General features: G+C 47.2%; 1 protein-coding gene across 1 annotated transcript in view; it reads left to right on the forward strand.

Moving 5' to 3' along the window:
- Positions 1-17,038, forward strand: part of LOC135821756 (uncharacterized) — a 147,161-nt gene that overhangs the window by 129,702 nt on the left and 421 nt on the right. Inside the window, exons 27-32 of the mRNA XM_065334754.1 lie at positions 137-514; positions 3,396-3,710; positions 10,154-10,237; positions 12,035-12,124; positions 12,450-12,539; positions 13,808-14,515. Of these exons, the coding sequence (XP_065190826.1) occupies positions 137-514; positions 3,396-3,710; positions 10,154-10,237; positions 12,035-12,124; positions 12,450-12,539; positions 13,808-14,515 (1,665 nt within the window). The remainder of the gene's footprint in view (positions 1-136; positions 515-3,395; positions 3,711-10,153; positions 10,238-12,034; positions 12,125-12,449; positions 12,540-13,807; positions 14,516-17,038) is intronic.

A 17,038-nucleotide genomic window follows, 5' to 3' on the forward strand; every position in this document is an offset into this window, starting at 1 on the left:
TGGGCGAGTGGTATTTGCATAGGTATATAATTTTCAATTGAACTATGGTACCGCTGCTCAGGAAGTGTACATCTTGTTTATGTGTGCTTTCTACTTCACCTGACTGTGCCTTGCATGTGTACTGTGTTATGTTCAGCTTTCAAGACAAAGTGCCTGGGTACAGATAACGCAACGTACACCTGGATGGCTCTCGCCAGCTTGCCGTGTCATCCACACCTCGACGGTGACAGCTGCCAGAAGAAAACGAACTTGACGCATGCTCGCCAGATGTGCACAAGAAGAGGATACAACGTGGTAGACCATGATTCCTTCACCAATCAGACGCTTGGCGTGCGCGACTGCATGGGAGCATTGCTCAACAAGATGGTGACGAGCTCTTACAGCAACCCTACTTCAATATGGACATCGTTCGTGAAGGATGACCAACATCTCATATACCAGCAGGGCAAGAACAGTTTGACTAAAGAATTGTATGATAGTGATGGAACAAGCCATCATGATGTCATCTGCGAAGGTAGGCTGTTGGATTGTGATCAAATGAACCCGTGAGAGAGATGCTCAGTAGCCAGCAACCATGGGGTAGAAAGTAATACTATGCATGGTTAGCATTTTACCATTCACGCGATTTGCGACGGTCGGCCTGTACCCGTTTGTTGTGTGTGTAGACATGGTTAGCATTTAACCGTTCGCTCTAAATCCAACCGTACTCGTACCCAACACCCAAAATACCATTGGTTTGGTACCGTTTCGACGATAAAAAAGCTCTGTTTAGCGGAAGAACGAAACGGTAGGATTCCAACTAGGGTACGTCACAAGTCGATCGTTGTGTCAGAAACCGAAATGCTAACCATTGTCTTGAAATCACACACAAAATGGTACAGGCCGACGTACGGTCGAAGTGAATGTGAATGGTAAAATGCTAACCATGTCTATTGACAGGGCTAGAGGACTGACACAGAGAGGCGATGCCAAGAGTGATTACAACCTTCATTTAGGTTTCCCACTCCAATGGGAAAACCTACCCATCTAGCCGGAGTCGGACCCAGACGCGAGTTACCAATTCACCCCATCTGCTAAGAAACAGTTCATGTCTATGCTTGTGTCATAACCCGGCATAACGGTGACAACTGGGACGTTCATGAATTATTCTTTGCATATTTTGTTCCATTTGTTCGTTAGAAAAATATCATGTTGTCGTATGCATCTACGCTGGAACATACCATCAGCCAGTCCGGACATGTGAAATACGTATTGAAAGTTTTCGTTCCCTTCTTCTCAAAACACTACAGGATAAGAAGGAAATAAACTAAGGGCATGTTTGATTGGTGAATCCGGATTCAGATTAGAGTCACTGGAGCAGTCAGAACACCAGTTACCAATCAAACAGAACGGCGAATATTTTTGCCTGAAATATTGTAGAACTCACGATAGCTCACCATGCTGCGAACTTCAAAATTTACACAGACTTCAAAGATGTTTACATTGCTCAACATGCGAAGGCAAAACAAACTTGAAAGGCAACTACAACCGGAGAAGAAGCTTCGAAGACAGCCAAAAAATAAATCATGGATGTGGGGACCGCCGTGTAATGTGCAAAATCACACTTAGACCTCCATGTACATCACCACGCCCTTTCGTAATCACTGGCATGCCAAAATCTATTCAAATGAAAACAAAAAAACGAAACTCATTGGGTAGTCATGTCAGGTTCTCATTGGGCTTTGCAACAAGCTCTGGCTGCTCCAGCCTCTGGGGTCGGAGTGGTCAGAACATGTTCTGAACACTCCAAACCTAGAGCAGACCAGTGCAGACCAATCAAACGCCCCTGTTCAAAACGCCCCTGTTCTGGATCTGACCAATCAAACACGCCCCAAGAGACTACAACTATAAAGATACAAAGTTAATTTGTTCATCACATTATTATGTCGGCATCGTACGTTTTATTCATAGCTTGGTTAAAACTTCTTTCTCCGGGACTGCTTTAAGTGCAGTTGCGCTCGGTGAAAATAGACCCAAAGTGCAAAGCTGGCTGCCCTGGATCAGTTCTGATTACATCATTGTATTGTACATGCGTACGCGGCCACATTTGTCCCAATTCCACGGCGTCAATGGCCGCGCAAGTTGAAGGCACTAAATCTGCACGCTGGGCCGGGTCTCACCAAGAGCAACTGTACTGGGTAGAACCACTGGGGTGGTTTGCAACAGTGGCGTACTGCTGGTCACTGAGGTCTGCCCAGCCACATGCAGCTTTAGGTATAGCCAGCATGCTGCTCATCGAGATGTTTGAGTAGCGGCAACCTTCCTTCTTTGTATGCATAGAACATTTTTTTCACTTTAACCTCTCGCCCCGGTTTTTGACATCGTTCTCCTTGTGTGTGTGTGTGTGTGTGTGTGTGTGTGTGTGTGTGTGTGTGTGTGTGTGTGTGTGTGTGTGTGTGTGTGTGTGTGTGTGTGTGTGTGTGTGTGTGTGTGTGTGTGTGTGTGTGTGTGTGTGTGTGTGTGTGTGTGTGTGTGTGTGTGTGTGTGTGTGTGTGTGTGTGTGTGTGTGTGTGTGTGTGTGTGTGTGTGTGTGTGTGTGTGTGTGTGTGTGTGTGTGTGTGTGTGTGTGTGTGTGTGTGTGTGTGTGTGTGTGTGTGTGTGTGTGTGTGTGTGTGTGTGTGTGTGTGTGTGTGTGTGTGTGTGTGTGTGTGTGTGTGTGTGTGTGTGTGTGTGTGTGTGTGTGTGTGTGTGTGTGTGTGTGTGTGTGTGTGTGTGTGTGTGTGTGTGTGTGTGTGTGTGTGTGTGTGTGTGTGTGTGTGTGTGTGTGTGTGTGTGTGTGTGTGTGTGTGTGTGTGTGTGTGTGTGTGTGTGTGTGTGTGTGTGTGTGTGTGTGTGTGTGTGTGTGTGTGTGTGTGTGTGTGTGTGTGTGTGTGTGTGTGTGTGTGTGTGTGTGTGTGTGTGTGTGTGTGTGTGTGTGTGTGTGTGTGTGTGTGTGTGTGTGTGTGTGTGTGTGTGTGTGTGTGTGTGTGTGTGTGTGTGTGTGTGTGTGTGTGTGTGTGTGTGTGTGTGTGTGTGTGTGTGTGTGTGTGTGTGTGTGTGTGTGTGTGTGTGTGTGTGTGTGTGTGTGTGTGTGTGTGTGTGTGTGTGTGTGTGTGTGTGTGTGTGTGTGTGTGTGTGTGTGTGTGTGTGTGTGTGTGTGTGTGTGTGTGCCCGGCAAATACTCAGGGTAGGGCTGAAACGATCACTGCAAAGCGGTTATCGATTACCTTCTTTTTTTAGTTCATTGCTCTGACACTGCCATCAGACAAAGTTTCATTGAGTACGACTATAGAGCCCAGGGCAGCCGTTATTCGAGTATATTTCATTACTAATGTACCTATTATCTGCCCACTACTGTATGTACCCTTGTCCTGCAGCCAAGTGGCTCCATTACAACGACTCGGTATACGCCGCAGCCACGCCATCACTGAAACCCAACGTGACTGAGCAGTTTGCAGAGGAGGCATGTCAGGAGTACGGACTTCACCTCATAACCTATGACTGGCTGCAAGCACATGGCCATGTATTAAGAGAGCGCTGGCTAGATAGATTGGCTCTTCGGCACGCACCTTACCACGTCAAACCAATCCGAGTGAATGGCAACTCCCATTACATAACTGTAACGTTTAGAAATCGCAGTAATCCATTTCAAAATTCCACAATTAATCGCCACGCCAAAATTCTCTGTGTCAGTAAGTGATGATTATATTTTAGAGTGGTTTTATCAATGGCTGTCCCTGTGGAAGCAATATTTTATTCATCTGTGTCTGCAACCAACATAACGAAATAGCATATCATGTTGGTTGCGGACACAGAGGAATAAAACATTGCTTCATTTGCCCCTTTAATTTGCCTTATAAATGAAAGACCTCATACCAACAAATGTTTCAGGAAGATTCCCAACCAAAATCACTGTTGCAGAGCGATTTCTTGGGTACTACCGGCCGGTGAGAAGGCATGCAATCTGTCGTTATGAAAATGCCTTGAGTGTCAACAGGTTTCGTCCAACCATATCTGTGCCATCATGACTTATACAAACATGCATTGTGGCAATGCAGATTGGGACAACAGTAATTGTGCCAGTATATCATATGCCAACATCTGCTATGCCAATGTCTGCTGTGCCGAAATATAACTATGATGTAACACCCACAGCACCACCTACCTCCTCGACCCAGTCACTCAGTGTGGGATTTCTGAATGTGTGTAGTGTTCGGCGGAAGGTAGCAGAAGTTCAAACGTTCATCTCAACACGAGGCATTCACGTTCTCGTGATAGCCAAGACATGGTTGACCCCGGATGTGTCCGATCAGGAGTTGTCCATCCCGCACTTCGAGCTATACAGAAGAGAAAGACCTGATCAGCGAGGTGGCGGAGTTGCTGTGTATTGTCACGAGTCACTGGCTTTTCGGCAACGGGCCGATTTACAGTGCGAGCTAGAGATGCTGTGGCTGGAGATTCTAGCCCCTGGTCGACATGGAACGCTCCTCGGCTGCTGTTATCGGCCGCCAAATAGTTCTGCTGCCTACTGGACCACACTGGATCAGAACGTTGAGCAAGCTGTTCAGGGATGTCAGCAGTCCACTGTGGCGACTTCAATGTTGATTTTAGCAATCCAACTTCTCCATCCCCTTTGTACAACATACTTTCCCACTTCAATCTCTGCAATTATGTTACATCTCCAACTCGAGTCACGGCAACATCATCCACAATGCTAGATTTGTTCCTCTCATCCTCCCCTTTGGATGTTACCTGTGCAGCAATACACTTAGACATAAGTGATCACTTTGCTGTGCTGGCCCGGTTGAGCATTCACACACACCACCACGTGTCATCGTCAGTAAAAACCACCAGACGTCTCCATCGAGTAAACTGGGACAGTTTCAGTATCGACCTCCAGAGGAAACAGCAGCAAGACTTTGATGCCCACAGCAATATCCATGATATGGTTCATTCTTTCACTTCTTCTATCATGTCCACACTAGACCAGTATGCACCATTGGTACCCCAGCGTAAACGCGCACGCCGCCCATGCCCCTGGCTGACTGATGAGCTTGTGGGTGCAGTTCGTAAGCGTAATCATCCTGGAAGTTCGGCTTCCGAGCTGAGTCTTTTGCAGAGTTGTTGTTCTAATTATTCAAATGCAGTATTAATATCCTAAAAATATTTTATCAACAAGGGCATGTTTGATTGATGGGATCCGGTTCCCGATCCCGATCTTGGATCACTCGGATCCTCCCAGCTCCAATCGAATGATGGCTAGCACAGTTGGTCGTCGTAATGATGACGTACAAAAATGGCGATTGAAAGTTGCCAAGGTTGTCAAGGTACCGGTCAATTTTTGTAATAAATTTTGAAGTTCAAATCTAAACGCGTGAGCTAGCAGGGTTCTGCGATCATGTTGCCGCCTCCATAATAGGACCATTTCAAGTCCATAAAAAGCCACTGTTCCACTTCCATTCCATTCCACGTGTAGCTTGTGAAGTTAGCTGTTGTTCTCCTGCCTCGTGAGGTCTTGTGCAGTTCCATTTTTCGGTAGCAAGCATCATGGACAAAGGAGATAATGAGATTTGCCGACGGAAAATCTGTGTCGTAGTTGGCATTGTAGCTGTGGTAGTTGCCAGAATCCTGCAAAGTGAGGAGATACCGTCTGATTTGTTTGATGAGATTTGTGTACTGTCCCACCAACCTGGCCTCAATGGAGTCCTTGGATTTCGAACACCTCGACGTGTATCAGTTCTGCGGCAGAGGGTCTACGTCGAAGTTGTTATGCCTCTGCAGTCTGATTCAGATTTTCGTGGACACTTCCGTTTGCACCGTGCAACAGTAGAAATTGTATGCACAAAGCTATCCCAGTCTGTCCACATAGCTGTGCAGGGCAATGGAGGTCGGAAGCCTATACCCGTGCGCAAGCAACTTTTGGTTACTCTTTGGTGGCTTGGCAGTAAGAGCACCATCAGAGAGGTGGCAGACAAGTTTGGTCTATCCAAATCGACAGTATGGCACAGCGTACGGCGTGTGTGTTTTGCCTTGCAGGACATGGCTCCGTTATTGATATGTTGGCCCCAGGGGCAAGGTGCAGAGAGGACGCAAGCAGAATTTCATTCAGCTCAGCACATCCACGGCGTCATGGGGGCGATTGATGGTTGCCATATCCCGATTGCAGCACCAAATGAGGCACCTGAGACATACCTGAACAGGAAAAATTTCATTCCGTTATTCTACAAGCAGTCTGCGACAGGAACCTGCTATTTACGGATGCGTGTTGTGGCTGGCCTGGCTCTGTGTATGATGCCAGAGTATTCGAAAACAGTCCCCTGAAGCAGTTGGTCACTGAAGATGCTGGTCGTTTCTTTTCTGGAGAAGCCTTTATCGTTGGAGATTCTGCGTACCCATTACAGCCGAAGCTGATGACTCCCTTCAGGGATGATGGTCACCGCACAGCAAGTCAGACCAATTATAACTTCAGGCACTCGTCAACACGGATGTGTATTGAAAGAGCTTTCGCATTGCTGAAAGGAAGATGGAGGCAACTCAAGTATCTAAATATTGTGAATGTTGAGAACGCCACCCATATCACCATTGCCGCCTGTGTGTTGCACAATATGGCCATCATGCACGAAGACGATGTCGGTGACTTTCTTCAAGACCTACCTGAAGGTGATGTACCTAATCCAACGTAGTATTTTCAACCAAACACCGGTGCCGCAGACAAGCGCAACCGAATTGTGGATCTCATTGCTTAACAGAGGTAGGCAGACTTTCACAATTATTGACTTTCTACTACTCTCTTCGCATAATTCTGCTGTATTTGAGTAGGGTCCTCATTTCTTTCCACACTCTACCTTCCATGCAACTGTTCTCAAATCAAAGCATGTGTGAAAAGCTTTTGGGTGCCAGCTACTGACTGCAGAGAATGGCAAGGAATAGTGTCGTGCAAGTAGGCAGTAGTGTGTGATTGGTAGTCTTCCCTGCCACCCCATGCTTTAACGCAAACCGCGTCACACATACACGCAACCAGAAGATGATACTCGATAATGCGTAGGTAGTACTTTCTCATTATAAGCAGTGAAATAAGCACAAACTCGAGTATCTTGAATGATACATCATTGAGAGAGGGATACATAAAAATTGTAGATGCAAAGTATCATCACCGAATCATTGGTGTGTGTGTGTGTGTGTGTATGTGTGTGTGTGTGTGTGTGTGTGTGTGTGTGTGTATGTGTGTGTGTGTGTGTGTGTGTGTGTGTGTGTATGTGTGTTAGTGTGTGTGTGTGTGTGTGTGTGTGTATGTGTGTGTGTGTGTGTGTGTATGTATGTGTGTGTATGTGTGTGTGTGTATGTGTGTGTGTGTGTATGTGTGTGTGTGTGTGTGTGTGTGTGTGTGTGTGTATGTGTGTGTGTGTGTGTGTGTGTGTGTGTGTGTGTGTGTGTGTGTGTGTGTGTGTGTGTGTGTGTGTGTGTGTGTGTGTGTGTGTGTGTATGTATGTGCATGTAGCATTGGATGTTATGTAGAAACAAATGCTGTATGCTTCACAAACTCATAATAGATACATACATAAATAGTACTTCGAAGTATGCCTCTACTGCTTTGCAAGCCTATTGACAGCTGCAGTAAGGTCGCCAAGTATTGCCATCTGGTCGTTGTGCTTATGCTCTTGTCAGGTTCGATGTTCACATTTCGTCTGCTTGAGCCATTCCAGGGCGTCACTGGACTGCCCTCCAGACCGCTTTATCCTCTTCTTTACGCCCTTCTCCTCATCATCAGCGGCAGGGGTTGCCACGGCTGCTGATGCACCTGCTGGAGCATTGAGACGGACTGGAGTAGATTGCGGTGTGGTCGGAGCGGATGATACTCTTGCTTCACCATCCTGATCGTCATCCGAATCCGACAATTCAACTGGACGCTTTGGGGGTCTAGTGACAGGAACCAGCATTTTGGGTGGATGTTGGGCTTCCAACCAAACGTAGAATTCATTTCATCATAGAAAGCAGGCGGCTGTTTACGGTCAGCCCCAGTTTTTTGCTGCGAATCCACATAGGCTTTGTACGCTTTCATCAGGTTTTTCCATCTGTTTTCACATTGTTCTGCAGACGGATGTAGTTCCTCATCCGGGAATGTTACTGCAATTCGCTGGGAAATCCGGTTCCACACACTCTTTTTCCTCCAGTTGATGTCTTGAAAAAAGCCGTCATTTTCAGACCGTGCCGAAATTAGTTCCGGCGTCAGCCGTCTTGTCCACTGAAAGCCAGGCCTACGATCTTGGCCACTGGGCTGAGGGGGCTTTGACGCAAGACTTTCAGCTGCCATTGTCAGGAGCGAGAAAGATGAGGGAGATAGTGAATACTAATCGTGCTGAATGCCTTTTATATGCGAGGAAAAGTTGTCCCTCACGTCATTCTCGCCATACTAGGATCATCTCTCCGGTCTGGTCCGGCCGTGTTTGCAATTTCGGTGCCAATCTTGGCAATTTGCCGCCCAATGAGCCGCAGTTGTAGAAGCAGTAACAGCAAACATTGGAGTAAGTTGAATTGGAAGGAAGCACAAATGGAAGAAATTGAAAGCTCCACGTGTTGACGGCCCAAGTGAAAAGGGCTCTCACAGGTTCCGTATCTCCATATGTTGAATTTCGCTGTACATGTCGGCTATTTTCCGCCCAATGAGCCGCAGTTGTAGAAGCAGCAACAGCCAAAATTGGAGTGAGTTGAATCGGAACGAAGCATAAACGGACTAATGTGAAACCTCCACGTGTTGATGGCCCGAGTGAAAAGTGCTCCCGATCCCACGGGTTCCGTATCTCCATGTCCATATGTGTTGAATTCCGCTTCAAACGTGGGCTAGTTGCCGCATAATGAGCCGCAGTGGTAGAAGCCGCAATAACAGCCAAAATTGGAGTGAGTTGAATTGGAACGAAGCACAAATGGAAGAAAACGAAACTTCCCCGTCGACTGTTGGTGGCCCGAGGGAAAAGAGCTCCATGGATCCAACGAGTTCCGCATCTCCATATGTTGAATTTCGCTGCCACTCAGGGCTGTTTGCCAGCAAAGGATACGCAATGGTTGAAACGGTAAACCAAAAAATAACAAAGGAATGAAACAACCAAACTTTTGCTGTGCAAGGCGTGAGGAAAGGCATTCCCGCGGGTCGGGTCCCGCCAAATGTGCAGTTGTCGTGGCAAAAAAGGTTGATTGGCAAAAAGGATCCGTTGGATCCGGTCAACCCCACTCCCCGAGGTGGGTTGACGGGATCCAAATCCAAAGGATCCGGATTCGACCAATCGAAAGGGTGCGAATCCAGTGGATCCAGTGGATCGGGATCCCGACCCTACCAAACGAACATGCCCTAAGACAGTTTTTAAACTGGTTATCCTCGAAGCCTGTTTTTGTCTTGCTTGTCCGGAGGCATGTACACTTTCGTATGTGTGTAGAATAGTTGCAAACAAGGCGAGGGAACCGGATAATCGAACACACCTACTGTATGTATGCACTGCATATGCTGTAAATCGGTAACCAACGATTTTCTTCCGGATGGCAAAGGATCCGGATAAAAGAGGACCGGATAAGCAAGGTCTGACTGTCCCAGCAATATATTCAAACTTTGGCACTACTTCATGAAAGGAGATTTAGGTTGTGTTTTTGTTTCTGGGAGAAAACATTTCTGTGCTATTCACCCTGCAGACGTAGAATTATGTGATAGTATGGGGCTGAGAGCCTTACCGAGAGTATCATATACATTGGCATCACCTACAGCGCTGGCTTAGCAGCAAATGAATTAGCTTAAATCGACAATGACAAGATACCTCGTCATGCACATGAAGCATGGACCACTGTACAAACTGCTTTACATTCGGTGGTGGAAGAAGTGGCCACATATTAATTTTAGTGTCCTTGCCCAACGCTTGCCGAGCTGACTGGGTGCTGACGTTGGATAAGGAATATCCGATTAGCGATGGACCTGCAGCTTCCACTGATATGGACCATTCAAATCAACACCCACAGTCCGACATGCCCTGATATAATTTTTTAAACGGACTTCCCACTCAATTCAGTGTGTTGTGATGCTGCGAACATTCAAGTGTAGCGAACTGTGAGCGAGTGATGCAATGGAGCCTTTTGTGTTGTCTTTTCTGCGCAGAGCACTGTGCTAATGGCGTTCTGGCCCAGGACCTGAGTTGCAAGTGCAACCGCACTGTCTTCTATGGAGAATACTGTGAAAAGGGTAAGACTGCAGGATAAAACTGTCTAAGTCTGTGTGGATTATACATGTACTACAATGGAAATAACCCGCTGGTGAACGGGGTATACTCATGTTTATATTTCAGGACCAACAAAATCCGCGTGTGGCTTATACTCAAGTGCAGCTTAATTAAGGCCGATTCACAACACCACTTTCTGCGACGCGACTTGCGACAGTTGCGACTAGAAACTGTCTGTCTCGAGCTGTCGCGTACAGTCGCAAGGCACCTGTCGCAGAAGTTGAAGAAAGTTCAACTTTTGCGACATGTGACGTTCGACATGCACAAATGGAGTACAGTTTCTACCCTGGGTGCTCATGCAGTGCACGTGCATAGTACTACTACACGGGTGTTTGCAGTGCATGAACTCTGGCCAGTCGTCCCCGTACGCGAAATGCGTACGCATTCGGATCTACCGTACATTTCCTCGTGTTTTGGGCGAATCTGAGCGGTACGACGCGGTCGAATTGGGCCTGATTTTGCCCTGAACCAGCCGCTATCGAAGTAAAATTAGGCATTTTGAAGGCTACACGGGAACGCTGCGGCCATGTCTTCTTTCCTGCGTCTTTTGTTTGAAAATCTTAGTGTTTTTGAGCTCGTAGTTACGTCTTCGTTGTGGAATGGCCGTGCGTACATTCTCCTTGGAATTATCAATGTCACCCCCCCCCCCCCCCCCGTTTATTACATTACTAGCTAGGAGTTTGGCCGGCAGCCACGATAGTTTTTATCCCTGGTTCCATATGTCCTTTCATTGAACAGCCAAACGAAACTTTGTGGCGCTGGGGTCTCAAGCTTGTCACTTTGAGTTGTACACATCAACCACATCAACACCTCAAAGAACCAAAAAAAACAAGTGAGCAAAGTATTTCAATGTTTCGCTTTTGCCTGGCCTGCTGTGAAGATGGAGACTTCTACTCGGTAGCAGATACTCGTATCAATAAGCTGGGAGGGAGAGCGTGGCCAGTAAAATGTTAGGATAAAAAGAGCCACATTCTCTCTCGGAAAAGGTCGTCGTTCCAACACACTTGCTCTACCCAGATCTGTAGTAGGCTAGATTTTGCATGCACGTGCGAGATTCGCATCCGCCGCGCACATAGCCAGAGACGAATTTTTTGTACTCTCGGATTTGCCGCCATCTTGAGGAGTGGCCTCTGCACACTAGTGCATAAGGATTTCGCATACATGAAAAAAAGATTGTGACCTGTGTGTCGCTGTCACGGCTTGTCGCAGCTCGTCGCAGGTGTCACAAGTCGCATGTCGCGTTGCTAGAAGTTGTATTGTGAATCGGCCTTTATACTCGAATGTGGATTTTACTCTGGAAAATACTATACATAACCAAGTGCTGATATCACGTCCGTATTTCCACACCCAGATTTTTTTGCCACGAAATGCAGCTACCTACCCTATAGTTTGGAAGCTTGCACATCATTGTGAACCTGATGAAGGCAATTTGCCGAAACGTTGGAATAGAGCGTGTGGGCTCTACTCTCAACTGTTTATGAAAATGCAGGAAGCCTCTCCACTTTTACTACCCTATCTATTGCCGTTAATTAATTTGACGCAGAATAGTCCTCACCCCTAATTTTTTTGGGTTGAACTAGTGATGTGTGGCTTTTATACTCTGGGAAATCTGGTGCTTAGACAGTCTGGCGCAACCACTGGTAACTTGTTTGTGGTTCAATTGCTCCCGTCATGCTTTTCATTGCATAGCATGCCGTGATGCTTTTCCTTGCCATTCCCTGCTCTTGTTGCGCATGCATGAACACATCGTATCTCTACAGACGACTGCAAGTGCTTGAACCAGGGCCAGTGTGACAACGAGGGTAAATGCATCTGCCCGACAAGATTCTACGGAGAACATTGCCAACTCGGTAGGTAACAATATATTCATTTTTGTCAATGCAAACAGATATTTTCACTCATTGCATATAAGGCTGAGGTTGTGATCGTTTCTTCATACCCTGATCCAGATCCAGACCCACTACTACTATAATCATTCCGTTTGAATGTGGTGGATCTCCCCCCAGTGCACCTGGGGTGTTGTGTAATCTGGATGTTTAAAAAAACTGCTTTGACGTGTCGCACCCGATGATGATCATGAATCATGTACTAACCATGCTGTGCTGTTCTGTTGCTATTTTTGTTGTGCACTGAAACAATATGTACGTCATGCACTGCACACAATAACTGCTGCAGAGTGCAGAACATGTCTGAACCAGGGTCGCTGTAATGAAGACGGCACCTGCACCTGCGCTGAAGGATGGATTGGTGACCGGTGCCAGACTCGTAAGTGTCTACTTAATGAAGCGAATACGCTGCATTCCTTCGGCGTGCGTACTGCATGTTGCAGTTACATTTCTTTCGCTTTGTAAATCTATGTCCAGTGAAAGTAATGCCATGTGTTCGGATTACAGTCCGCATTTTAAACACTCCTAATTTACACCCCCCAAAAAATAAAAGGTCTGTGCTGCTCACACTCCAGTGGTTAAAATTAATACACCACGATGTAAAGGGTGGATGGGTATAATCTGGGCACGGATAATACTCAGGTACGGCGATTACTCTGGAAAGCATGGTACATTGTAGTAGTTGATTTGCCTGTCGTCGGTTGGACAAGTTGAGCCAACTTGCATGCATGAATGGCGGTCATCGGCCCCAGCAACTTCTGGTCTCCTGGCTTGTTGCAAAATGCCCATTTTGTGTCACCCGGGAAACATAAGCGGGACTTGATCACAGCGGATTTTGAGAAGTGGAGTGTCCCTGCCTCATTAATATCATCAAGAGTCCATAATCCCGCAGAGTGCGCAACTAGGATGGGGTTGTGGGACGGCGTAATCCGTGATTTACGTCATGTTTGGGTCGGACTTGCGTCATTGCGTCGACGCGATCAACCACGGTTCACACTTTCCCTACTCATGTCACACTATGACGTTCAACACGGATTTCGTCCCAGATCTGATCAGTGAAGTTGCGCACTCTGGAGGATTATGGATTCTTGATATAATGGTTTGACCTTGCCTGCAGCCGCCGTGAATGGTTTGTCGATGATGTAAGCCGAGTAGATTTATGTCAGGGAAATGCAAATTTTCTACTCCACTGGCCGAGTAGAGTGAAGAAATTAAGCTTTCCCCAGTGGTCACTAGAACAGGTTGGAACTACAGGCACACTACATTGCCTGATGTGAGTTTTCGCCATCACCAGACCCCATAGAACGGGTAGCCAGGCCGTTGTAGATGTTGGATGGGATGTGTTCTGGTCCAATGGATTGAAATAATCAGCTCCTACTCAAGCCCGTCCAGCATCTCGACATAAAGAACAGTATTGGCCGTGGATTTACAAGCCAAAAGTCTGCTCCATCTGTCATGCCGTGCCCCGCAAAGACTGTGAAAGTCCCTAAATAGTACCTCACATCTTTTTTTTCTCGATGTCTGCTGCGGGCATAATTTGCATGCTGCACACGTTTTTCTTTGGGAGGTTCGTAGACTGATTTCTTAGTGTTATGCCAATGTCTGGCATACTGACCAATGTTGTTGTTGTGTGTTGGTTTAATGTAGGGTGTGCGGACACGGACCCATGCTGCGAGAACAAGCGCATCGTGACACGCCGGGATCAGGTCTGCCGCGGCGCCACCAGCAACTGTGACGTGGTGGAGTACTGCGACGGCGAGAATGCCACATGTCCACAGGACCTGACCGCACGCAATGGCTGGCCTTGCTCTAATAATCAAGCATCCTGCTGGAGTGGAGTTTGCCAATCACGAACTGGCCAGTGTCAGAGTGTCTGGAACGATATGGATCAAGGGTCAGCTCCTGAGGATTGCTTCTCAATCATGAACGTATTTGGAGAACGTACGGGTAACTGTGGTTTCAATTCGTCCAATTCCACCCCAGGAACCTATGCAGCCTGTGCGGCTGGAGATGCCCTATGTGGTAGTTTGTTCTGCCTTCCAGTTGTTCGAAAGAACCAACCCAGTAGTGATGTTCTGTCAAACACCGTTCCCGTACGCGGTGATGGCGGTATAATCAGGTGCAATGGTTTGTACGCGTCCCCGCCAAGAAGCCACGATGACCCATCGCTCGTGAAGGACGGAACACGCTGTGATGCCAGCGGCGCTAACAAGGACCTCGTGTGCCACAAGCAACGCTGCGTGGACCAGTCTCGAGTCACCAGTCAGTGTTCGGTCGATGCTGACAGCGGCAAAGAGTGTGGTGGAGTCGGTGTCTGTACAAATGTAACAACCTGCCTTTACCAACCCACACCTGGCAAGTTTTTTTTAGTTTTTTCACTGAATACCACAGAACCATCAGATGCTGCACAGCGGGGGCGGTGACATATTGGATGGAAGTGGGGGCGGGGCAAAAGTAACTCCTCCAACCAAAGGTCTCCGAATCATCTTTACTAAGTTACCCTCATAGTGTGCGTTTTCAATTCATTTTTAGTTTCTGTACGTCCACGGTGCGTTTGGTTGGTACGATCTAGAACAGGATCGAACAGCTGGTGCACATGGCGCAGCCCCATGCCAACTACACGGTACTCCAGAAACAGAGCACATTTTTGTGAAAAAAATATGCCAAACTTAGTACATACTTCAAAATGTGTATGTGTCACCATGGTGACTGTGTACAGTACGAAGAGTCCAACCCCAAAGTGTGTGCACGTGATCATTTGGGACCAAAATCGATGTTCCCGCCAGGTTTCACAGTGAAAAAGTGAAACTGCTCGGTTTGCTCCGGCCTCGAGGCCGGAGAAAGCAGAACATGTTCTGGCCGACCCAGAACAGGTGCAGTGCCAACCAAACGCACTGTTCTGGTGAATCCTGTTCTAGGTCGTACCAACCAAATGCATGCAATGTGCTACAGATCTTGGCTCTCAAACTATTGCTGCTACATGCAATGTACAAGCAAAAAATAGCCGTCACGCCTTTTTGAGAGCTGCCTTACTGCGTGTGAGCAAAATTCTGTATCCTCCAACCAAAATTTTCATCGGCTCACGTACTCAACGTAGAATGGTCATTCAAAGTCCTCAAATTCCTGAGGCTCAAGCTATTCTGACCTCTACTTTGCACGAGCCATGCAACCATGACCTACAGGGAACGCAACCTTTCTTGGGCATGCTGTTCACAGACGTGCTCGTCTCACACGCAATTTGTAAAAAAAATGGTCGTATCTGTGGTTCGCTCTTTGGCGCTATTACTGTCCTCGCAATTGGAACAGGCCCGGCCAAAAGCGATATGGTTGCCAGGTATACTAACCACTGAGCTATGGATATGGTTACGTGTGGACACACGGAATTCGCAAAACAACTTCGTAGCACGTCCTGTGGTATTGCGCTGTAGGACTGTTTGTCAGGATGGTTCATGTGCAGTGCGAGCGCAGAAGGACCGGAAGTTGTGTGCGGATTGGATCACGTTTTCCAGTTTGAATTTTCTTCACATCGCGGATGGTCGAGCTGGGAAGGCAGAAGAACAGAGGTTCGAATATTCAGGGATTTTCAGCCCTAACGCAAACCCAGATTTTGCAATTTCACGAGAGTTTAAAAAGCCACAGTACAGCTCCTGAAAAGAGTTTTTAAGTAATAATGATACGGTGGCAAAGACATACCTTTAATGACCAGAGAAATGGTGGTAGCTACTAGTTACTAGCAAGAGTAGATAAACAAGAGTGCGCAACTCCGGATCTCTCCTGCACAATCTGCAAATACCCCCGCCCACTGCAGAATTTTTGTGGGCGTCACCTTTTTTCAGAGAAACGCGCATTTTGCCGCAGAGCAGTGCAGAGTAGGCAAAGCCCGATTTTGCCAGTGAAGCTTCGATATTTTGCCGCAACATTTTGCTTTCTCATCGTTAATATTTTGCTTTCATTTTGCCAGGCCACTCGATAATTTGCTCCCTTTTTGCCCCCCAAAAAAAATTGTGTCACATGTGGGAAAAGTGACCGAAAGTGGGTCAAGTGTTGGCAAAAATGAGAAAAAGTGAGTCACGTTTTGCTAAAACTGTGCGAAATTGAGTCACGTGCACCGTGTAAGTGTAAAATCTTCAAATTTCCAGCGAACACACCGATATTTTGCTCCGTTTTGCTAGCAAATTCCCTTTCAGAATTCTTCGATATTTTGCTAGCATAATTGCTAGCAAAATCGGGCTATGCCTAGTCTGGGGCACGTGCTGGGCAGTGGGCTTGTAGTGTAAGTCCGGCCAAGAGCACGAGGAAAACCTTCCGAAAGACTCGCAGCGCGAGCGTCGTCGAAAAGATTACGTCAATAAAAAAATCTGCCTAGGGCCTACCCATCCGCGAGTTGAACACACTTGTTTATCTACTCTTGATGGCAAGCGGACCGAGCTCGGGACAACCTTCCGGGTTTTGAGCTGACTGCATAGGCAGGAGCACCGGTCACCTCAGAGTTGAGGAAATTCCTAATTTTCGGTGCCATCTGTATCGTAACTTGTTAGGGCCCGGTCACACATGCACTCGGAAGTAGTGGATCCGCTGAAGCGACGTCCCAGGAGCGAACAATACCATGGCAACGGCGAAAAGCAGAACTTCCGCCTCAGTGGAAACTCCAATCCGCTTCCTTCAAAATTTTCGAACCAAGACTGTCGCTTCTGCGGTTTCGCTTCAGCGGAAAGCACCACGGTCTGCTGTATAAGAACTTACTACATGAAATTTGTATGCGTATGATGCCCATGCAACAAAATGCGTGCAAGATGGTCATTGATCTCGTCTATTGTCCGTACCGTATGCACCACAGCCCACTTTACTCTCATTTACCGCCGAAGTAGGAGTTTGCCC

Source organism: Sycon ciliatum, chromosome 7 (genome assembly GCF_964019385.1).
Source record: "Sycon ciliatum chromosome 7, ocSycCili1.1, whole genome shotgun sequence".
NCBI lineage: Eukaryota > Metazoa > Porifera > Calcarea > Leucosolenida > Sycettidae > Sycon > Sycon ciliatum.